Source organism: Citrus sinensis, chromosome 1, assembly GCF_022201045.2.
Source record: "Citrus sinensis cultivar Valencia sweet orange chromosome 1, DVS_A1.0, whole genome shotgun sequence".
Classification (NCBI taxonomy): Eukaryota; Viridiplantae; Streptophyta; class Magnoliopsida; order Sapindales; family Rutaceae; genus Citrus; species Citrus sinensis.
The window spans coordinates 20,664,997-20,690,197 of record NC_068556.1 but is presented as its reverse complement, the minus strand read 5'-3'; the positions used below and the strand labels follow the sequence as shown (position 1 = coordinate 20,690,197).

The 25,201-nt window shown below is 34.8% G+C and overlaps 1 protein-coding gene across 4 annotated transcripts in view; it reads right to left on the bottom strand.

Moving 5' to 3' along the window:
• Positions 1–25,201, bottom strand: part of LOC102629519 (putative calcium-transporting ATPase 13, plasma membrane-type) — a 75,413-nt gene that overhangs the window by 13,005 nt on the left and 37,207 nt on the right. The window contains exon 2 of one of the 4 annotated variants that reach the window (XM_052441892.1): positions 11,757–11,948. In XM_052441892.1, the coding sequence (XP_052297852.1) occupies positions 11,757–11,948 (192 nt within the window). Of the gene's footprint in view, positions 1–10,867; positions 10,952–11,197; positions 11,240–11,756; positions 11,949–25,201 lie in introns of those variants that run through there. The other 3 variants (XM_052441889.1, XM_052441894.1, XM_052441890.1) reach the window with 3 other exon arrangements.

Below are 25,201 nucleotides of genomic sequence, written 5' to 3'. Positions count from 1 at the left end.
CCGGACTTATAGACTATTGATTGGTATTCTCCGTTACATTTAAGCATCAATTTAATGAGCCAAAAGAACATGCCTTATAAGTTTTTAATTCGATTTCACGAAATGGTCACATGCAATGCACGTGTTCTATTGACAAACATGCAATTTTCATTGTTATTGTTATTGTTATTTTATTTATTTTTGGATAATCAAGCTCGACAATTGTTTTGAGGAAGCATGTGCAACAGATCACGCCAGATAACATAAACAGTTGCTTCTAATTTTATTCAATTTTTATTTTATTTTCCCTTGAACTAAAGGGAAGAACAAGGCTTATCATGTGAAAGAGTAATCTTCAAGTGTATCATTCATTTATTAAAAAAAAAAAGGAAAAATCTACATAATTTGAGCAATGGTTGGAGGGGAAAAAAAAAGAGGAAAGAAAGAAAACATTTATTTCACTTGCAATTTTACAGAAATAACTTATTTTTTGGTTTCAAAAATAGAACAATACCTTTTAGAAGCAAATACATTCAATTGTGTCCAAATTTAAAGCATGTTTGAAAGGGAAGGCAAAAGTTAAAATTTTCATAAAATGGACGACATTTCAATTGAAACCTTTATATTTTTCTGTAATAACAAAACCAAAGACACAAATGTGAAAACTTATTCTTAGATTCCTTGCATCTCTTACAAGTCAATCATCACTTGGCATGCTATGACCGGCCGCAGCGCAAAGGAAACATGATAAAAGTGTGTGAGAAAGAGTTTAAATAACAAAATAATAATAATAAGACAATACGCCAAAAAGAAGCTGGCGGGCATTGGTGCAAACGACTGACATTGACAGTTGATAACGATAATTTTTAATACCTCCCCTCTGTTTATTATTAGGACCTCTCTAAGTTACGTTTACCGTAACTTACAGTCCGTGATATGACTACCTAATCAATAAACACATGCCAAGTGAGCATGACAGCAGTTAAATGGAATTGATTTAACCGGTTAGCAGCCAGTCACTAAAAAAGCTAACGCAAGAGACTCCCGTTTATAACCGGTTGTGAGAAATATAACGATGCCGTTTTAACCATCAAATTGAGAACACAAAATGAGTTTCTTCTCAAGCCAAACTCCACCACTGAATTCCAGCAACGCAGATTTCAAATCCATTTTGGTAGCTTATGAGTATGAAGAACAAAACACCAGAATCAAGAGTTAGCCGTTGAACGACGCTTTAAACTCAATTCATCACAAAACTTATCTAAAATTATTGTCACAATTAGCAACGCTAATAATGGCGGATTTTGGAAAATTCTCAAACACAGACGAGGAGCCAGAAGTGGAAAATATAATCACTCAAGCGAAAGAGCTTTTAGTTCTCGAGCGAAACCCGAAACCCAAAACCCACATCAATGATAATTATCATCGTCACATTGAAAAACACACACAATCTCTTCATCATCATCATCATCATTCAAATCCAACTTCAAAGTCGAAGTTTTTATTCGATTCCAAACAAAACCCATATGGGAAACCCGGCTTAGAGACTGCAAAATCAGTTTCAAGTTGTGATTTTTCACATAAATGTCTGCATTTTAGGTTAATTTTATGATTGTTTGTTGGTTCTCATGGTTTTTGTTTTTGAAACTGATCGCTTAGCTAACCCGGCTTTCATCTGACGGACCTCGGCGTTTTCCTTTCAGTGTCTTTTCTCAATTGCTTACTTTTAACCATTTTCTCTTTTGAGGCTTTTGGTTTTCCTTCTGTTTTTCTTTTAATGGTTGAAATTTATTTTTGGAATATCTCCAGATATGGAGAACTAACAATGTGAATATGTGATCCATGTGGGCATGTGATGTAAAGAGGAAATTTAGAGAGATAGATCGAGAAGGGCTTGCTATCGACAATCCTTCCACTTTGCACCCTTGTACTTGCATCCCCCTCCCACTCTTCTCCTCTTCTTTGGCTTCATGGCCATTCTGTAATTCAACGGCAGTGGAGCAATCAATCATCAATGGGCATATGCTAATCTCGATTCAAAATCAGAATAAAAGCTTTGGGATGATATATTTCATTTCCAGTCAAGTTCGATTTTATTTATCTAGATCATTCCCTCTTCATTTTGAACATTTTTTGCTTGACAGCCATCTTCAAACCGTTTCATCCAGTAGCCGATCACTTCAATTAACCAATTCAGCCGGTTGGCTATTTGTTACTCTTTTTGCATAGATTTAACAATATCTGTTGGATTCAAACTGAAGATATCTAACGGTTTAAGATTAGTTGGGCAGTACGTTACGTTAAACGTAACTTAGGGATTGCCTTATTATTATTATTAAATTACTTTTCTTTTTGAATTTTTAATTTATTTGATAGTGCGGTGAGTTAGTTGGGTTGTCAAATTCCAACGGTTAAATTGTTTGATAACACTTATAGCTGAACTTTAATAGTTTGATATATATATTTTTTTCAACTTCTACTCTACAGCAGCGGCAGCTTAAAAATTACAACAACTCACTTTCAAACACACTCAAAGTCGTATAATTAAGCGGGTCACCGTCACGGGACCACACCAACATTTTTGCCAATTAATAATTCATATTGCTTGCAATGTAGGATTTGGAACCGACGGCCGATGCGAGGCTGATTAAAATCTAAAACTAATTACCTTTTTTTTTTTTTTTTCCTTTAAACAATTGAGTAAAATGCACAATAGATTGTGTTAGTTCGTAACGGACGATCAATAATGCACGTAGAATTACGAAAGCTAGAAATCATAACAAGTCAAAGTTTTCGTAGAGACAATAAAAGGGAGGAGATAATGTAGAAATTAAAGGGTAAAGAGTTTTTTTCTTGCCCCCCTATTTTTTGAAAAGGGGTAGGCAATGAGCCTTCGTTACGGTAATATCTGGTGCTCAGTACTTTTTGTACGATAAGGTGATTTAAAAAAAGGAAAAAAACATGAGTAGTGCTATTGGCACACCTCCTATATCCTCTTAAAACCTCAGTTAATCTTATTTACAATTTTATCTCCAATTGGAATTTCTTCTCGACACCCACACACATAAAATGTTCAGGAAGACACTTTGTAGAGCCAATTAATGTAAACATTATAAAAAAATGATTTCCTTAGATAGAAATAATTTTACAAATGAAAGCACTCTTATATAGTTTGTTGTAAATCTTTTAATACTCGCGTGATTCAACTTCCAGAATTAGCTCCATTCAACCAACCAAACTTCAAATTATTCTTTTTCATGGTATAAAATTATGAAAAGTTGAACAAATAGACAAACTAGGATAAAAATAATCAATAAGATAAGTAGTTATTAAATTGTTTATATTATATATTCTTAGATCCTTCAATAAATGGATTTAAGGGGGAGGATACTGCAAAAAATTACCTGATGAAGTTAAGAAAGAGAACTTAAATGGGGCTTGTTAGGAGAAAGAGTAATAAAGGTATTTGTGAAATAAAAGAGGGTGTTAACAGAAATTATATGATGCCGTAAATTAGTTAATAGGCTTTTTTTTTTTTTTTTGGGTCCGAGTATTTTCAAACCAGACGATCAGAAGACAGTGGATTCTTTCACTCTGTAGAAGTTGATATTGGTAGATGCATGAGTGTTTTCTGGGCAGATGGCAGGTCTAGATTTTCATGCAGTCAATTTGGAGATGCTACTATTTTTTTTACTTCATATAGAAACGGAGTTTTAAGAGGATAATAGAAGGGTCCCAATGGTTCCAATTCCAAAAAAAATGTGCCTCCCTCGGTACTGCACATGAAGACCGGGAGAGACTGAGTACAGCTGACCCTACGGAAGCCCAAACCAACTTGGGCAGGCCCCAGTCTTTAGCTGCAGGCCCAATGAATATTATGATTTTGCTTATTCATTCGGTTTGAATGGGTCGGGCTGAGTCGATACTATTAAGTTTTAACACTTTCTTTCGCACAATCCGTACGCTGCAACCAGAAATCAGCAAGTATTGGCAATGAAATATTCAGTGCACAACTTAAATTAAGTTGATCATGACATAACTCACATGTTTACCCTTATAAATATTAGAGGAGCCCTTACTACACTCGTACGTAACCCATACACAAGGGTAAAGCTATTAAGGGGGCAGAGCTGGGCTATAGCCTAGCCAAAATTTGACAAATTTTTTTAGTTTTTTTTTTTTTTATATATATTATATAGTGCTAATGTTGTTCACAAAATTAATATGCAGTTTTTACAAAACCATACACCACTGTTATATTTTACAAAAACTGACAAAATAATATTTAAAACTTTATCACTCAATTTGTTTTAGAATTTGGTATGGTAATAGATGACGATATCTTTATACAATTCATTACAAGTATTTCACAATCATCTAACATTTCTAATTCATAATAATATTGTAAATTCATAAAATCTTAGGAATTAAAGAAAATTTTTAAAAGATGTTCAGGGAAAAACTTGAAAATTGCTATCCAATTGATGTATAATCTTCTTTAGTATCTTCTATTTTATCTGGGAATTTGTTCCATGGACAACTTTTAGTTGTTCAGAATAATATCTTAAATGATTAGTCATGCCATTTGATATAAAAGATAAACCACAAGTATTTCAAGATTGATAACAATGGTAGTATATTAATAACTCCAAATGGAGAAAATTTCTTTAAAAAATCAATATTTGTTCAAACACACATGGTGCTGTATGAAAAGAAGTCAATAACAATTAAAAAAGAAATAGACATGCAATATTTTGATTCATTATTAGAAGAAGACAATACGGTAGAAAATAAGCTAGAAAGAAATATTCACGAAAGTGATGAGCTAGAAAACAATGAATTGAAATTTTAGACTCAATAAAATTAATCATATTTTATTATAGATAGTACAATTTTTACCAAAAAATGATGTGCAAGTTTCTAAAATATTTATTTCAAAATCTGATTGTAATTCTAAGTTGTTACTAGTTTTTGATTCACTACTACTATATTCACTAAGATTACAAGTTAAATTTGTATTTTTATAATTTGCACGTATAGGTCAATTACACAATCATATAAAATTTCCAATTCATTGTTCCTATCTCATCATTTTTGTGCATCTTACATTTTAGCTTGCTTTTTTTTTTTCCATCGTATTATTTTCTTCTAACAATGAATCAAAATATTACATGTCTATTTGTTTTTTAATTGTTATTGACTTCTTTTCATATGACAACACATATTTTTCAAATTTAAGTTCAAAAATGTTGATTTTTTTTTAAATTACTCCATTACATTACCATTGTAATCAATCTTGAAATGCTTGTAGTACATTTTTTAAATTAAATGGCATAACTGACCATTGTCCTTCAGAACAACTAAAAGTATATAGAAAAAAGCCTCTAAAGTGCTCAAAGCTTTCATCTTCAAGCCTAATGGCAATCTTCCTTGATTGCCATAAAAAAGTTAAAAGAAAGACAATATTTTATTTTTAGCCGTGAATTAATAAAAAGAAAATACTAGAAACCGTTGCATGTAAATCAGATGGATAATTAAATAAATTACTTAATCTGGCTTTAATCAACAACACTAAGCATGGGAATTACTTTGAAATATTTTACGACATTTTCACTCACTCGACTCACTCGTACCTCTGTTTTCCTGTCGCTTGGAGTGCCTATGTCATCAAGTCGTCAATGGAAGGGAGTTGTACAAAACAAAATCAAAAGGGGCAAAATGTAAATGAAAATATTTTACGTTTGCTGTGTTATACGACGACGTTCCAGCTTAAAGCGTCGTGTGGGACGCACGCGTAGTTCTTTTCTTATTTCTAGTCTCGTTTTCGTCACTTTGAGCAGTATTATTCTAGTAGTAAGTTAAAAATTGTAACTAAATAAATAAAATTTCCTTTTCTTTTGACATTTGGAAATATTTCCTGAAAATTAAAAAAACAATCTCCATATTTTAAAACATAATTGCCCCTCTTATCCGTTTTTTTTTTTTTTTGAAAAATTCTGATATGAATTTACAAACAAATTTGATTAATAAGTGGACACATCCATCTTATGTCAGGAATTACTTGCAACACGAACAAACTTTCTATTGCTGCCTCACAACTGCCGGTAAACTAGTAAATTCTCCATCTCTTTTATTTATTTATTTTTTCTTTCTTTTAAGTTGTTTAAACTTATGAGCCTTTATATCTAATGCTAAAAGATTTCACCACTCATGCGTCTATACAAGACAAGTTTATGAGCATTGAGCAGTGAAAATAAAGCGCCTGGGATAAAACAACGATCGCTGTAAGTTGTGTCCTTTGGCATCGCAATGTATTCGTATGACATCTCAACTGGGTATGTGTATTTGTAAGATTTCACTGTTTTAGTTGTGTCCTATGACATCGCAATGTATATTTACTAAATCCACTCACTACCCTACATAGTAAACGGTAAACAAACAATTAATTAAATTGGTAAATAAAGGTGAATTCCCATCACACAGAACTGGGAATAGCTCAACAACCAATCACTGGTAAAACCTTGCCACTATGTCACATAAATCTATCTTAAAAGCGTACAATAGATAATTCAACTTGTTAACGGATATTTTCTCTTTATGAGTCCTTAGCAATGCCACAATTGTTTTCGAGTTATCAGTTTCACATTTCTCCACATTCTGCGATTGTGCATACCAGTTTAGGCCGGTTGTTGGGTCCGGTGACCACATTTTCGATCTTCCCGACAACCAAAAGACCATCTCCGAGCACCCTCTACACTAAAGTTATATTTACCCAAAAAAAAAAGAAGCATTTTAGAGGGACTATTTCATCAGTAAGGACTCAAAAAGCCATTGAAATAAACGAAAAAGGAAAAAAATGGATTGCCCCAGGCAGCAGAATGGTATTCTTATAAACAGGACTATGAATTAGATCGTCACCCCTAAAGTTAGAGCTGAACAACCAGAACGAATATAGACAGTCAAGTAACAGCACAGACATCCACACATCCGTATAAAAGATTAAAAGAGCCTAAATATATTGATATACCAATGACTATATTTACTTGATAACTACAATTCAAGCTAAACCAACAGAAGAATACATAAGCATTTGGTAAAGAAACTCAGTTCTTCTAGTGACATTCGATGATGTTTAGATGTTTATAATTTAGATTTAATAATTCTTGACGAGTAACAAAATCATCAATTAATACCAGAAAATATTGTGCAATTCTGGCTCATGGAATATATACAATTACGCCAAAAACAATTAAATGTGGCGTACTAGATACACTGATGATGAGGACAACAAAACATTGGAGCACTTACCCCAAATACAGCGTGCTTATTGTCAAGCCAGTCACATTTTGCACAAGTGATAAAGAACTGTAATGAAAACAAGTGCAAGAATGAAAACTTTATGATATCTACATAATAGATAATTTGAAAAAGATACTCAAAACATAAATTCTAGTCATACTGTTCCATGTTCAGGTTATAAAACAAACAACAATTGACAACTACATTTGCAGTTTAAACTTTTTTTGGTAAAAGGTAGCTGTCAAGTAGAAGCTACTTTGCTTCCGCAGAAATTAAATTATTTTTATGTCAACAGTAAAGGATTAAAATTAGAGTAACTTTAGAAGAAAGCTAAAAGTGTTCCAAAACACTAGCAGCTACCCTAAAATTAAGATAAAACAACAGCAGTTACATATGGGTCCTTGTTGTGTCTATCTTATAGTTTTTTTCAGTCTCCTATTTTGTGTATTCTTAGATATATGTGTGAATAGCAAAGACAGGAGGAGAGAGATACAGGATGCTGATGAATTACCTGGCACCCATTAGTATTTGGTCTGCTGTTTGACTGCAACAAGAGCAAGATGGCGTTTGGCGTTCCTTTAGGGCTTGTTTGGTTATTGTATTAAAGGCCCTCATTGTATTAATTTTATACAAGCCCATGTTTGGCAAAATAAAAGTTACAGTAACACCATATTATTGGGCCAAGCTAATTCAGCAAGTTGCCGCATTAGCTAAACCCGACTCACAGTCAGGTTTAAGTTAATGCGGCAACTACCGCTTGTTTTTTTTTTTTTCCCTCCCTTTTCGCTTTTTGCCTTTGCAACTTAACTTTTGTTTTATAATAATAATAATAATAATAATAATAACTTTTAATTTAATATAATATTATATAATATTTTTATTTTTTATTTTTACATTATAATTATTAATATAAATTAATAAATATGTAATTTATTATTCAATATTATTATATTATATTTTTTATTTTTACATTATAATTTATTAATAAATTTATAATTTATTATACTAATAATAAATAGTTAAATATGAATAAATTTAAATAATATTAATTTAAAATTAATAATAATATAAAATATTAATACAATTTAAATATATTAATATAATATATCATATTAATATAATATAGTATAATATTTAATTTAAATTAATCAAAAAAATTATTACAGTACAGTGTAGTATCAAATATTGTACAGTATTATTATAATACAATGCTAATGCAATACAACATAATACAATACACCAGTATTAAAATAATGCAATACAATATAATACAATACGTATACCAAACGCACCCTTAGTGTCAATAGGAGCATTTGACTAAACTCATGTTAAAGTGGAAAATATAAGTTTTGCAAGGCAAACAAAGGCATTCAAAGAGATTGACAGGGCATTTTAAGCAAATCCAATGTGGTGGAAGTTACCATCTTTAGTTTACATTCCATTTCTCTCATTGAAAATAGCTATTATTGAAAATGGAAATGAGAATTAAACCTCAAATCGGTAAATAACAAAGCTTCGAGTGTATTCGGGATTGAGGTTTGGTAGTTGTAGCTTAAAAGCTATAGCTACTAAAGTGTTTGGTAAATATTAGTTGTTCTAACTTATAAGCTACGTTGATATGATTTTTTACTTGTATAATAGAAAATCTATTATATCTTTAATAATTTTGTCAAAATTATTATTTAAAATTTATATTTATTATATATTATTAACTTTTATTTTATAGTTATAACTTTTTTTCCACTGCAATTGTATCTTAAAAGTTACAGTACTTCAATTCCAAACGGGCGTTCGTCTCTTTGCCGTAAAAATCATGCACTTTCACCGATTGGTTATTCATCTCCCTTGATCTCTCTTTGCCCATTCCACATTAGAATAGTTGAACATCTCTTTGACTTTGTAATATCTTTAGAAACAATGACTGCACTAGTTCCTCACCTCAAACAAATTCCTACTCAATAAAGTAGACCCTCTATTTTAGATAACAAAACAACACCAACTACAATGAAAAACAAAAACTTGAGAATAATTCTGGCATAATCCCACCTTATCTCTCTCTCAGACGACCTCTTACTTCTGGAACATTTGCTCACATGTGCAATCAAAGATTTGGTATAAGTCTTCCTAAGCGCTCAGTCTAAATCCATGAAATCACGAGTGTTAATTGGATATTCCTCAAACTGCATCTGTGTCGAGGAATATAACTACTAATGGTATTTATTTCATATGATCAAAATTCCCCCTTGTAAACAAACCGAATTACTGACTTTGTTCATAATCTACAATATCTTCTAAATATCTTGGAACCTTTTTCAAGGCCGTGAAATAACAGATTCTATAAGAAATAACATATTCTATATAGACTGTATAGAAGAAATGTAACGTAAAGAAGAGTGCTTTTCTTTAAGTAACCAAGCCAACAACTTATTTGGACTCGGTTAGATTGAGAAATTTTCTTAAAAAATTCAATAATCTAACCGGAATATTGTCAAAACAAATTTCGCCAGACCCCTAAACTGTGTCTAGCAAAATCAAGCCTTAATCCTTGTCTTCCCTTCATAAATTATCCTCTTGGTTCTGCTGCCTCGCTCCAGCAGAAAACATGTGAGAGACCCTACAACTATCAATAACTGGAATCATCCACATCAGAATTGTGATTCATATTAATGGGTCTGAACCATTATTTATTTCATGTGATAAGGGAATAGGAGTCTACAGGCATGCGCGCGCACACAAAAATGCATGCAGTTAAAGAAGCATCTATAAATCTTGAAACTAGATTGAGCACAAGATCATGATAACTGAGGCACTGGTACAGAGACACAAGATTTGCATCTTTCTGTAATCAAAGTGCCACTCTGGTGGCATCTTACATTACACTGGCATTCTCATGTCCTCCCTGAGATTGCGTTGTACCATATTTGTGGTTTGTGTTCCAATGGAAAACAGAGGTCCTGGGTTGTCGCTTTTTAGTTTTAGAATATGTTCCATTTGATACTTGTGGAATTTCATTTTCTTAAAAACTTCATGTGGGCTTTCAATTCTTAAAGTCGATAGGCATCATCGGTTGACAAATATTATTACGTCTTCATTGTAAGTGCTCTCGACCATCTGTTTTCGCATGAAGGAAATAACAAAAAAAGCCAAACTAATGGCACTGTACTACAGCGAAAACAGATGGGGCGGTGAGTTCTCAATTTATCAAGTTCATTGCTAACGGAAAGTAGAACTGTTTTCAATTTTATGTTCTGTTTTCTCAATTTTTCTTTCTTTCTTTCTTCTGACATACAAGATACAAGCGTACATAAATATATGTTACGCGTTCGATAAAATTACACGTTTAACGCCCTAAGTATCCCCGGTGGGTGCATGCAAATACGCAATTATGTTGGTTCTTTGGTTTCCTTAATGACTATTTGATGAGCTTTCAATTCATCTGCAAGGGTCAAATGTCTTGTCCCCAGGACTAGAAATTAAAAAGAGACACAAGTCCACTCTTCCATTCTCAGGGAAAAAAAATGGGGATGTTTTATGAACTATGGTGCTTTTTATTTCAAGCACATGTTCTATAAATAAAAACTAACCAGCTGCAAAATCTCAATATGACATATGTACGGGAAAAATGTAAGAATTGCTGATAAAAGAATTTAAAGAACAATCTATAACTAGAAGCCTACTTCTTCCACTTGAGATAGCTGAAAAACGGTTTCTCTGGCCAAGAAGAAGCCGCGAAACCAATACATGCGCTCCATTGGCCCCAGCTCAGCCTCTCTGTGTCTGCAAACTTCTTCAGAAATTCCACCATCACCACTTGAAAAACAATGGTTGTCCCGATAATCCCCAGAAACAGCCTGTTCTTATGTATCCCTTCAAAGACATTCTTCTTTTCAAGCTTCCTCGCGTTGAATTCGTTGAACACGTGGCAAAGGACGAATGTGTTGAAGATCAAGGTGTCCTTTACCTTCTCATTTACACCAAAGATAGATTCACCTATGAACTGTAATGTCAAGAGGACTGCTATCTGACAGAAAGCTTGGGCCAGAAGATTCCTCCACATGATGTTGGTGATAAGTGGCTCCGTTCGACTGACGGGTGGTTTACCTCCTCCATATCCATGTTCATCTCCAGGACAGCCCAAGAAAGAATTGCTTTTTCAGTGGGACTGTCTGAAAACTCAACATCAGATACTGAAGTTTCCCTATATACGCTGCCGGTTGTATTCAGAGCAACTCCTTCTTGAATCAATTTAATAATATTTGGAGAAACTGATGAAGCATCAGCTTCTTTTACAAGTTCTTTGCCGAGCCAAAACTTTGTCACCTTCATCCGATTTTCAGTGAGTGTGCCTGTTTTATCTGTACCAATGGTGGTTGCAGAACCCATTGTTTCACAGGCAGAGAGCTTCCTCACCATAACTTGATCAGCCATCATTCTCTTCATGGAATAAGCAAGAGTAAGCGTAACAGCCAAAGGGAGACCTTCTGGTATCGCAACCACAATAATAGTAACTGTAGCAGCTACAATCCCCACAACAGCATTCACTATATCGTCAACCTTTGTCTTGCTTCCATTATACTCCTGGTTTCCATTCTCGTCTGTTGTATTCCCTGTGAAGTAGCGAAGCAGCAAGACGACAAGAACCAAGAAAGCAACTGCCAATCCAATCTTACCTGTTGATGAAGTTAGCTCGTTGAGCCGGGCTTGTAAGGGCGTCTGCTCACTGTTGTCGCGGCTTATTTGGCTCATCCGTTGGCCCCAGGTTGTGTTCATGCCAACGGACGTGGCAAGCATGCGAGCATAACCATCAGCCACCTTTGTGCCAGAAAACAAGAATGGATTCTGGCTGCTGTTAACCTCCAGATGATCACTCTCCCCTGTCATGCTTGATTGGTTTACTTGTAACGAATGGCCATCCAAGAGCAATCCGTCAGCAGGTACTTGATCTCCAATCTTTAAACATATGACATCTCCAACAACAATTTCAAAAATGGATATTTGTTGGCGGCGACCATTTCTATGACATCAATTTGTATATTGTTGCTGACTTTTGATAACTTGTCAAACTGTAGAGTCTGTGTAAAGTTGCTTCCAGCTGAAATGGCAATGACCAAAAAGAACAAGTATGCTTCCACCGTCATACCATCCCTCTTTCAAGCCATGCTCCTTAATGCCGAAGGCAAGAGAAAGCACAGCACAGCCTAAAAGAATCAAAATGGTAAGATCTTTAAGAGCGTCCACAACAAAGTAGAACAAGCTCTTGGATGGAGGTTTCTTGTACGTGTTTGAACCAAATGCTTCACGTCTCCGAGCAATATCTTGATCACTGCCACAGATTCCAGCATCAAAATCTGTTTCGAGAGCAGAGGCTACGCCGCGAACCCCACCAAACTTATGAAGTTCGTCGAGATCTTTCATCTTCACAAGCTCAGCAAGACTCGTTTGATCAATCTTGAATGATTCATCATGTTGTTGAAGATTTACAACGGTGTAAGATGGAGAGCGGGAAACCTTGTTGATACCCTTCTTGGCTTTAGCAATTTCGGCTAGTGAGAAAAGTGTTCTGGAGCAGTAGATTTTAGTGAAAGCTGAGTGCCATTTTTTGGTGGGCACGTTAAGGGTGGCCGGAAAATTAAGCAAAGACTCTATGGAAACAGCGTTTGCATGGAAAATGGTAGCCATAGACATGATAGTGTGATTGATGGGAACAAAACTGAAACTATAAGATCGGAGAATACTTAGCAATAGATAAGCAAATAACAAAACGCTGGGTCGCGGGAGGTGAAGAGCTTCAATTGGTTCTTATTTATACGTGCAAGGTGGCTAAATCGGGCTAAGTCGGTTTGTGTGAGATTCGCTGGGAATAACGTATAGAATCTCTATCAAACATTTTTGTAGAATTTCTATCAAACATTTAGCATTTTTGTGGAATTTCTTGTTGAAAATGTGATTAAAAAAAATGTCAAAAATTGTGGTTTCAAATTGGTGGCTTAATCACCAAATTTATTGATCAAATTTGATCAAGAGTGGTGGGCTTGATTTTAGGCAAAATTTTGCCTATAAAAAGGAAGCTCTCATTTGAGAGCTTGGCATTCCAAAATCCCAGAAAAGCAATCCAAGTTTTGGTGAGAAACTGAGAGAGAAACGTTCTTAAGCATATAGTTATATTAAAAGAGCATTTGACTTCTTAATATGGGTATTACGGATTTATTTTGTTAAAGAAAATTTCTCGAGATCATGTATTTGGGGGCTTGGGTGAGAGAAAATTATTTCTGAGAGTGTGGTTGTAATAATTTTCTACATAGTAAATATTTTTTCACTGTGGTTGTCTTTGACAACGACCGTGGTTTTCTCCGTACTTAGAGTTTTTCACGTAAATCTTATGTTGTGTGTGTTGTGTAAATTTTAATGTACTCGCAAGCGCACAAATCTATTGTAATATAGATCAATGGTGACGAGTGTCGATCCCACGAGGAGGTGGATTTTAATTGTGTAGAATTAATTTTGTGAATGAGTGATTGGATCTGTGGTGGAAATGATTTGGAATATGCTAAAACTTAAATTAAAATGGCGAGAATAAATTCTAAAATTGAAATTAAAATGGCGAGAATAAATTGAAGAGAATTCTATTAAAATGACGTACTTGGGTATCTGGATCCGTATCAACATGTATCATGGGCTAAATAATCCGTATTAATGTCAATTAAATCATGAGGGGGGAATCCACACCTCATGAACCACGCTCTAATCAATATGGTGCTAAGGGCTTATCGTGCCAAATAATAATAACCTTGTACTAGAGGGCCGGTGAAACCAATGCGGTACTAGACAAGATTAGTATTATTTGTCAACGAGAAGTCAAAACATCCACAAAAACTAGAGGGGAAGAGAAAATAAATTTACCAAATTAAGCCCATAACACATGTTGAGACTTCACCTTCAACCCAAGCTTGAAAGAAAATTAGCCACTCATAATTGAACTAGGGGCAAAATGGAAATTTATTAAAATACGAAGAAAATACAAGATGGAGAAGGAATTACAGAAAATGGATCCCAAAAATGGATTCAGAGATATCAAATTAGGGGGGGAAGGCCCCCTTTTTATAGATACATGGAGTAAATCATGGCCATTGGATTAAAAACAGTTTGGACGCTCAGGATTGGGCCACGCCATCAGTCAACAATACGCGGTTTGACCACGCGGATGAACAGTAACGCGGTTTGACTCGGATGAACAGTAACGCGGTTTGGTTGAAAATAATCCTGTGTGATGCATGTACCGTACGCGAGATTTTTCGTCCACTGATATACTGCCACGTCACCATCAACAGTACATAAGAATTTTAGCCCAACAGGATCGTGACACCTCATCGGTCAATGCCACGTCATCGATCCGTCTATGTGAACAGTGTTGTGAACAGTAACGTAGATAGTACCGTACACGTGAATAGTACCGTACATATGAATAGTGCCATTTTTCCTTTTATGCTCCTCCTAAGGTTTTCGACCGTCCTGAGTTCAAAAGTGATGTCCGTTTTGCCATCTGATCTCTTGTTTATTGTGAAATGACTATGATGCCCCTAAAATACATAAAATACTTAATTAAAATAAAACACACAGAATTAAATCAAAAGAAGGTTAAATTCATAAAAGTAAAGGTGTTAGTAAAATTTGTAGTGTAAAATGACGATTTTCTCTTTTATAAATATACATTTTCTAACACTCAACACACCCCCAACCAGCTGATTGCTAGTCCCTAGCAAATAAAGCGAAAACAAAATTCAAAAACAAAATGATTTTTTTATTTTATTTTATTTAGAAACACTCGTGTTTATTCAATCAGATTAATGATAGCAATCAAATAAAAGTATAAGCATTATCTCCAGTCTAAAGTAACATCACACCCACATCAACCATCCACATGAATCAGCCCAGTAGACTTTGTTATAGCTGCTTTCAAGAATGACATGTCAAACTCCAAAATCTTACTGGAAATAGTGACACTCTCACAAAAAAAGTTAAACCCAATAAAAATAGTCACTCCAATGAATGGTAATTGAGAGAAAATAATAAAAAAGTGATCTCACATGCTCTCACCAAAATGAAAGAAATATGCCCTCAGTTTAGAAATAATATGGTCTTCAGTCAAATAAAAATGCTAGTCAACCCAATTTATTTATTTATTTTTATTTATTTTTTCATGCATCACTACATCTTTTTAGCCCATATAACTAGCTTTTACTTCAAACTATAGTTCCCTAAAATTAAGAAGGACTTTTATTAGGACGTAACGTAGGCTAGGGATATGGCTAACAAAGAAGGGAAATAAGGAAAACAAATTGTATGTTTGAGAAAAATGTAGAGAATTTTTTTTTTGGAAGTTGCAAGGTGGATTGCACCTATTATTGTTATTTTTATTCTTTTGAAACAACAACTTTTTTTTTTTTGCTTTTATTTGGCATAACTTCACTGAACAAAATAATTATTTACATTTTTCTGAAACATAAATAGGTGATGGAACTTATAAGACATCGGGTAATACTCCAAATCGGAGTGGGTCAAGATGATAAGTTGACAAAGAAAAGTTTTTTTTTTTAAAGGCTCAAAAGGGTTAACTATGGATATTTAATAAAATGGATGGCTAGAAAGGTTCAAACGGATCAAAGATGACCTTTCCATCGTCTTTTAGGGCTCTAAATAATCATCCATATCTACTAGTTAGATGGGCCTCCCAATGTAACAACACACAATTTTTTTTAAGGGTTAACTCAAAAGCAATTTAGAGATCGTGTGTAAAATAATAAACTGCTAAGCTGTATAAAGAGTGGGCAAAAGGGTTATTTTCCGAGAAAAATAATAGGCTCAAAAACTCACTTGGTACTTATTATGACATGTTCATTCCTTCAAGCAATTCACATTTGTCTCCGACATCAACATGTAGAGTAGCAAACATAACGTAACATCACTTAAGACAAAAAATAATACAAATACTAAAATTTAAAATTAATCATGTCATCCAATGTTAAAACAAATCACACAATTTTTTTTTAAATAACATTCTACCCCCCAACCTATTCTAAACATGAAAGGAAAATATGCATGCAGAAATGTGAAAATGATGCAGAAAAATTAATTAGAAAAGTTACACGTAAAAAGATAGAAAACGAAAATGGTTTTGTTTTTTTTCTTTTTTTAAGAAGATGTGTTTCTAGAGGCACTACACTCCATATTTAGCCATCTTCGACTCACAAGTTGGAAAATGTATATTTATAGAGGAGAAATTAAAAAAAAGAAGAAAAATAAACATAAAAACATAATAAAGAAAAAGAAAATGTCTGAATTTTTTTTTTTTAACGATGAAGATGCGTTTCTAGAGTCACTACACTCCATATTCAGCCATCTTCAACACAAAAAGTTAGCAACAGTTAGTTTCTACAACAAAAAATTAGTAAAAACTTAACCAAAATTTCACAATTGTCGACTATTCCCTCCCCCCAACCAGAACGAAACATTGTCCTCAATGTTTGAAAGGAAAGAAGTAGAGTTTAGAAGACATCACCTGGGTGGTGCAACACAGAAAATAATATTTACAAGCGGAGAGTTAAATCTAATTTGTACTTCTTACTGCGGCTACTGTTACCATCATTATTTGGGCGCTCCAACACAAAGGTCCAGGGGTCTGGCTTCGGTTTATAAGCTTGTAACATATCAAGTAGCTCATTAGCAGTGTGAGCACAAATAAAAAGTTTTTTCACATTAGAAGGAATGAAATAGTTTTTTATTGCATGGTTAAGAAATGCGATAAAGCCATCATAAAAGTTATTGACATTTAACAAACCGATGGGTTTTTGGTGGATGTGCAGATGGGCCCAAGATGCTAGCGTGATAAGTGCCTCTAGTGTTGCAAGATCTCCTGGAAGGAAAATAAAAGTATCAGCATGATTAAGCATTTCAGTTATTCTTTCTTGCATACATGAGACGACTAACTCTTCTCCAGTTGATGAGTCGGACGAACTGCCCAATGGTTTTAAGACTCTTGGGATGATGCCTAACACTTGACTTCCTCTGATAAAAGCTGCTTTTGAGACCATTTTTGATAACCCTCGGTTACCTCCTCCATACACCAAGTGTAATTTTCTCACTGCTATGCTTCGACCAAGATCCATAGCTGCCTCAACGAACTCTTTATGTTTGCCATAGGTAAATCCAGAAAGCACACAAATGTTCTTGAATTGTCTATTGGGAGTAGCTGCCATTGTGATACTTCTAAAAAAATAATTTGTGAGTGCTTGACAAAAAGGAAATCACATTTAAGAATCTTAGTGACAGTGGATCACAGTTGTGTATGAGGTAACATGTCAGTGTCAAATAACGCGTAAAGCACGTGGCTCGCTAGTAAAAAAGGAAACAGTAAAAGGGAAAAAGAAAACAGTAATAAGGAAAAAGCAAACAGTAATAAAATTATTAAAGACAATAATGCACACAATAAAACAATAGTGAAATAAAATAACAGTAAAGTGAAAGGATATTTACAGGTAGTTGCGACTGTGGCTCACATCTTCCTCTGGTTTTACGTCCAGAAACGACTTGAACGCCCTCTATGGGTCGAGGATAGGCTTCCTATCCAGTTTTCTTATAAACTGGCAAACAGGGTCGTTTATAGTCAGATTCTCGAGACTATATCGTGCATGCTCTTTCTGGAATAATGGCCATAACTGGAGAATCGCTCCTTGCACATATCCACTGGGATGCGTTTCAAGAGACAAAAGGATATCATCCAATGACTCCTTATTCAAGCCATCCCTAATGAATTGAATCTTATCTTCCCTGTTATCAGACATCATTCCTAAAGAACATGGGTTTTTATTGCAACTCATTCTGGCACACTTATGACAAGCAACAGAAATTCTTCGAGCTCGTCGTTTTCTTGCATAATTTCCTTTACCACAACCAGGCATGTATGCAATAAATTTTGGAGGTAACTCACCTGCCAATCGTACTTTAGCCTCTATTAACCAACAGATGTCAGCAAGTATGTTATTCCTCATGAGTAATCGCATGCGTTCGGACCGAGCTTTATAGATCGTAAGGAATGCATTCTGAGGAAGTGAAGGGAATCGCTTGTGAAGTTTCGTTAGAATCTCGTTTCTGTCCATACATTCGCGTCAGAATATCAGTTATTATGGGAAACTGAAGTACCGACTTGATTGTCACGGAGTACCGTTATCCGCCACTTCACCGGGGTAACAAACTAAAGCACACAAACAAAAAAATAAATTAAAACACACAAAGAAAATTAAAATCGTCCTCTCATTGAATTTACCTCAAGCTCCAACTGGATGTCGTAAACACTTCTCTCAATGTCTCTGAGTTGGCTTTCTAAACCCTCAACATAGGCTACTAACTCTGGTGGCTGTAGAGCCCAAATGCGATGTGTTTTACAAAATTGAATCTGCCTTTTGAGATGAGTTTTGACACATTGAAGTGGTTTAAGAATGTTCAGGAGGAACGGTCTAAGTAAGGTACTCATGATTAAAAACGATAAAAGAAAACTTAATAGTTAAAAAAACACACTTATGCAAAAATAATTTCAATTAGCAGAAGAATAATATAAAGAAAGAAAAAAAAATCAAATCAACGAAAAGAAAAGAAAGAAAAAAAAATCAATTCAAATCTGGTGGGTCACTCAAATTTATCTCGATGTCTTCTCCATGTGGTTGGTATTCTAGATATGGCTTTAATCTTTGACCATTAACTTTAAACGTGACACCGTTCTTTGGGTCCTTAATTTCAATTGTCCCATGTGGAAAAACAGTATGAACAATAAATGGGCCAGACCAACGAGAGCGTAACTTACCTGGGAATATGTGCAAGCGAGAATTGAATAAAAGCACTTTCTGACCTGGAGTGAACGATTTTCTCATAATTTGCTTATCATGGAAGACTTTCATTCGTTGCTTGTAAATCTTGGCATTTTCGTATGCATCATTGCGAATTTCTTCAAGTTATGCCAGCTCTAATCTTCTTTCTGAGCTGGCTTGCTGCATGTCAAAATTGAATTTCTTGATGGCCTAATATGCACGGTGCTCGAGTTCCACAGGTAGGTGGCAAGCTTTTCCATATACTAGCCTGTAGGGTGACATCCCAATCGGGGTCTTGAAAGCCGTTCTATATGCCCATAAGGCATCATCAAGTCTTAATGACCAATTTTTTTCTGTCCGGCCTCACCGTCTTTTCTAATATGTGCTTTATTTCTCGATTGTAGATCTCAACTTGGACACTGGTTTGCGGATGATACGGAGTCGCCACTTTGTGTGTGATTGAATACTTTGTCAAAAGAGCTTTGAATGCTTTGTTATAAAAGTGGGCACCACCATCACTGATTATTGCTCGAGGGAATCCAAAGCCCGAAACAATGTTGCTTTTCAAAAATCCTATCACCACCTTGTGATAATTGGTTCTACATGAAATTGCTTCTACCCATTTCGATACGTAGTCAACAACAACCAATATGTATTGATGGTCAAAAGAAGGGAGAAAGGGTCCCATGAAGTCGATACCCCATACGTAAAAAATTTCAACCACTAAAATTAGATTTAACGGCATCATGATCCTTCGTGTAATGCTCCCCATTTGTTGACTATATCAGCATACCAAGGTAATACTTCCACATTCATTAATTGTTCATCTGGAAATGACTCATTCAATGGTAATGATTCTGTAATTGTGTCAAAATGGAGACGAGAGAGGTGGTCCGCCACAACATTCTCTGTGCCTTTCTTATCTTTGAATTCCAAGTCAAACTCCTGCAAAAGTAACACCTAACGAATTAGTCTGGCTTTTGCATCTTTCTTTGTGAGAAGATATTTAAGAGTAGCATGATCTGTGAATATAATTATTTTACAACCAATGAGATATGATCAAAATTTTTCTAATGCAAACACTATGTTGTGCAAATTTTAATGTACTCGCAAGCGCACGAATCTATTGTAGTATAGATCAATGGTGACGAGTGTCGGTCCCACGAGGAGGTGGATTTTAATTGTGTAGAATTAATTTTGTGAATGGGTGATTGGATCTGTGGTGGAAATGATTTGGAATATGCTAAAACTTAAATTAAAATGGCGAGAATAAATTCTAAAATTGAAATTAAAATGGCGAGAATAAATTGAAGAGAATTCTATTAAAATGACGTACTTGGGTATCTGGATCCGTATCAACATGCATCATGGGCTAAATAATCTGTATTAATGTCAATTAAATCATGAGGGGGGAATCCACACCTCATGAACCACGCTCTAATCAATATGGTGCTAAGGGCTTATCGTGCCAAATAATAATAACCTTGTACTAGAGGGCCGGTGAAACCAATGCGGTACTAGACAAGATTAGTATTATTTGTCGACGAGAAGTCAAAACATCCACAAAAACTAGAGGGGAAGAGAAAATAAATTTACCAAATTAAGCCCATAACACATGTTGAGACTTCACCTTCAACCCAAGCTTGAAAGAAAATTAGCCACTCATAATTGAACTAGGGGCAAAATGGGAATTTATTAAAATACGAAGAAAATACAAGATGGAGAAGGAATTACAGAAAATGGATCCCAAAAATGGATTCAGAGATATCAAATTAGGGGGGGAAGGCCCCCTTTTTATAGATACATGGAGTAAATCATGGCCATCGGATTAAAAACAGTTTGGACGCTCAGGATTGCGCCACGCCATCAGTCAACAGTACGCGGTTTGACCACGCGAATGAACAGTAACACGGTTTGACTCGGATGAACAGTAATGCGGTTTGGTTGAAAATAATCCTGTGTGATGCATGTACCGTACGCGAGAGTTTTCATCCACTAATATGCTGCCACGTCACCATCAACAGTACATAAGAATTTTAGCCCAACAGGATCGTGACACATCATCAGTCAATGCCACATCATCGGTCAATGCCACATCATCGATCCGTCTATGTGAACAGTGTTGTGAACAGTAACGTAGATAGCACCGTACACGTGAATAGTACCGTACATATGAATAGTGCCATTTTTCCTTTTATGCTCCTCCTAAGGTTTTCGACCGTCCTGAGTTCAAAAGTGATGTCCGTTTTGCCGTCTGATCTCTCCTTTATTGTGAAATGACTATAATGCCCCTAAAATACATAAAATACTTAATTAAAATAAAACACATGTAATTAAATCACAAGAAGGTTAAATACATAAAGGTAAGGGTTGTTAGTAAGACTTGAAATGTAAAATGACGGTTTTCTCCTTTATAAATATGCATTTTCTAACACTCAACACACCCCCCAACCAGCTTATTGCTAGTCCCTAGCAAATAAAGCGAAAACAAAATTCAAATTCAAAATAATTATTATTTTTTTAATAGAAACACTCGTATTTATTCCATCAGATTAATGATAGCAATCAAATAAAAGTATAAGCATTATCTCCAGTCTAAAGCAACATCACACCCACATCAACCATCCACATGAATCAGCCCAGTAGACTTTGTCATAGCTACTTTTAAGAATGACATGTCAAACCCCAAAATCTCACTGGAAGTAGTGACACTCTCACAAAGAAATTAAAACTAATAAAAATAGTCACTCCAATGAATGGTAATTGAGAGAGAAAATAATAAAGAAGTGATATCACATGCTCTCACCAAGATGAAATAAATATGCCCTCAGCTTAGAAATAATACGAACTCAAGTCAAACAAAAATGCTAGTCAACTCAATTTATTTATCTTTATTTATTTATTTTTATTATGCACCACTACATCTTTTTAGCCCATATAACTAGCTTCTACTTCAAACTATAGTTCCCTAAAATTAAGAAGGACTTTTATTAGGACGTAACGTAGGCTAGGGACATGGCTAACAAAGAAGGAAAATAAGGAAAACAAAGTGTATGTTTGAGAAAAATGCAGAGAATTTTTTTTTTTTTGAAGTTGCAAGGTGGATTTCACCTATTATTTTTATTTTTATTCTTTTGAAACAACAACTTTTTTTTCTTTTTTTTTGGCATAACTTCACTAAACAAAATAATTATTTATATTTTTCTCAAACATAAATAGGTGATGGAACTTATAAGACATCGGGTAATACTCCAAATCGGAGTGGGTCAAGATATAAGTTGACAAAGAAAAGGTTTTTTTTTTTTTTAAAGGCTCAAAAGGGTTAACTATGGATATTTAATAAAAAGGATGGCTAGAAAGTCTCAAGCGGATCAAAGATGGCCTTTCCATCGTCTTTTAGGGCTCTAAATAATCATCTATATCTACTAGTTAGATGAGCCTCCCAATGTAGCAACACACTCTTTTTTTTTCTTGTTTTTTTTTAATTTTGCAATTTGTTTTAAGGGTTAACTCAAAAGAAATCTTGAGATCGTGTATACAATAATAAACTGTTAAGCTGTATAAAGAATGGGCAAAATGGTTACTCTCCAAGAAAAATGATAGGCTCAAAAACTCACTTGGTACTTATTATGACATGTTCATTCCTTCAAGCAACTCATATTTGTTTCCGACATCAACATGTAGAGTAGCAAACATAATGTAACATCACTTAAGACCAAAGATAATATAAATACTAAAATTTGAAATTAATCATGTCATCCAATGTTAAAACAAATCACACAATTTTTTTATTTTTTGAAAACAACATTCTACCCCCCAACCTATTCTAAACATGAAAGGAAAATATGCATGCAGAAATGTGAAAATGATGCATAAAAACTAATTAGAAAAGTTACACGTAAAATGATAGAAAACGAAAATGTTTTTTTTTTTATTTTAAAGAAGATGGGTTTCTAGAGGAACTACACTCCATATTCAGCCATCTTCGACTCACAAGTTGGAAAATGTATATTTATAGAGGAGAAATTAAAAAGAAGAAAAATAAACATAAAAACATAATAAAGAAAAAGAATTTTTTTTTTTACGATGAAGATGCGTTTCTAGAGTCACTACACTCCATATTCAGCCATCTACGATGAAGATGCGTTTCTAGAGTCACTACACTCCATATTCAGCCATCTTCGACACAAAAAGTTAGCAACAATTAGTTTCTACAACAAAAATTAGTAAAAACTTAACCAAAATTCCACAATTGTAGACTATTCCCTCCCCCCAACCAGAACGAAACATTGTCCTCAATGTTTGAAAGGAAAGAAGTAGAGTTTAGAAGACATCACCTGGGTGGTGCAACACAGAAAACAATATTTACAAGCGGAGAGTTAAATCTAATTTGTACTTCTTACTGCAGCTACTGTTACCATCATTATTTGGGCGCTCCAACACAAAGGTCCAGGGGTCTGGCTCCGGTTTATAAGCTTGTAACATATCAAGTAGCTCATTAGCAGTGTGAGCACAAATAAAAAGTTTTTTCACATTAGAAGGAATGAAATAGTTTTTTATTGCATGGTTAAGAAATGCGATAAAGCCATCATAAAAGTTATTGACATTTAACAAACCGATGGGTTTTTGGTGGATGTGCAGATGGGCCCAAGATGCTAGCGTGATAAGTGCCTCTAGTGTTGCAAGATCTCCTGGAAGGAAAATAAAAGTATCAGCATGATTAAGCATTTCAGTTATTCTTTCTTGCATACCTGAGACGACTAACTCTTCTCCAGTTGATGAGTCAGACGAACTGCCCAATGGTTTTAGGGCTCTTGGGATGATGCCTAACACTTGGCTGCCTCTGATAAAAGCTGCTTCTGAGACCATTTTTGATAACCCTCGATTACCTCCTCCATACACCAAGTGTAATTTTCTCGCTGCTATGCTTCGACCAAGATCTATGGCTGCCTCAACGAACTCTTTATGTTTGCCATATGTAAATCCAGAAAGCACACAAATGTTCTTGAATTGTCTATTGGGAGTAGCTGACATTGTGATACTTCTCAAAAACAATTTGTGAGTGCTTGACAAAAAAACAATCACATTTAAGAGTCTCGGTGATAGTGGGTCATGGTTGTGTATGAGGTAATATGTCAGTGTCAAATAACGCGTAAAGCACGTGGCTCGCAAGTCAAAAAGAAAACAGTAAAAAGGAAAAAGCAAACAGTAATAAAAGTATTAAAGACAATAATGCAAACAATAAGACAATAGTGAAATAAAATAACAATAAAGTAAAAGGATATTTACAGGTAGTTGCGACTGTGGCTCACATCTTCCTCTGGTTTTACGTCCAGAAACGGCTTGAACGCCCTCTATGGGTCGAGGATAGGCTTCCTATCCAGTTTTCTTATAAACTGGCAAACAGGGTCGTTTATAGTCAGATTCCCGAGACTATATCGTACATGCTCTTTCTGGAATAATGGTCATAACTGGAGAATCACTCCTTGCATATATCCACTGGGATGCGTTTCAAAAGACAAAAGGATATCATCCAATGACTCCTTATTCAAGCCATCCCTAATGAATTAAATCTTATCTTCCATGTTATCAGACATCATTCCTAAATAACATGGGTTTTTATTGCAACTCATTCTGGCACACTTATGACAAGCAACAGAAATTCTTCGAGCTCGTCGTTTTCTTGCATAATTTCCTTTACCACAACCAGGCATGTATGCAATAAATTTTGGAGGTAACTCACCTGCCGATCGTACTTTAGCCTCGATTAACCAACGGATGTCAGCAGGTATGTTATTCCTCATGAGTAATCGCATGCGTTCGGACCGAGCTTTATAGATCGTAAGGAGGGCATTCTGAGGAAGTGAAGGGAATCGCTTGTGAAGCTTCGCTAGAATCTCGTTTCTGTCCATACCTTCGCCTCAGAATATCAGTTATTATGGGAAACTGAAGTAACCGACTTGATTGTCACGGAGTACCGTTATCCGCCACTTCACCGGGGTAACAAACTAAAGCACACAAATAGAAAAACAAATTAAAACACACAAAGAAAATTAAAATCGTCC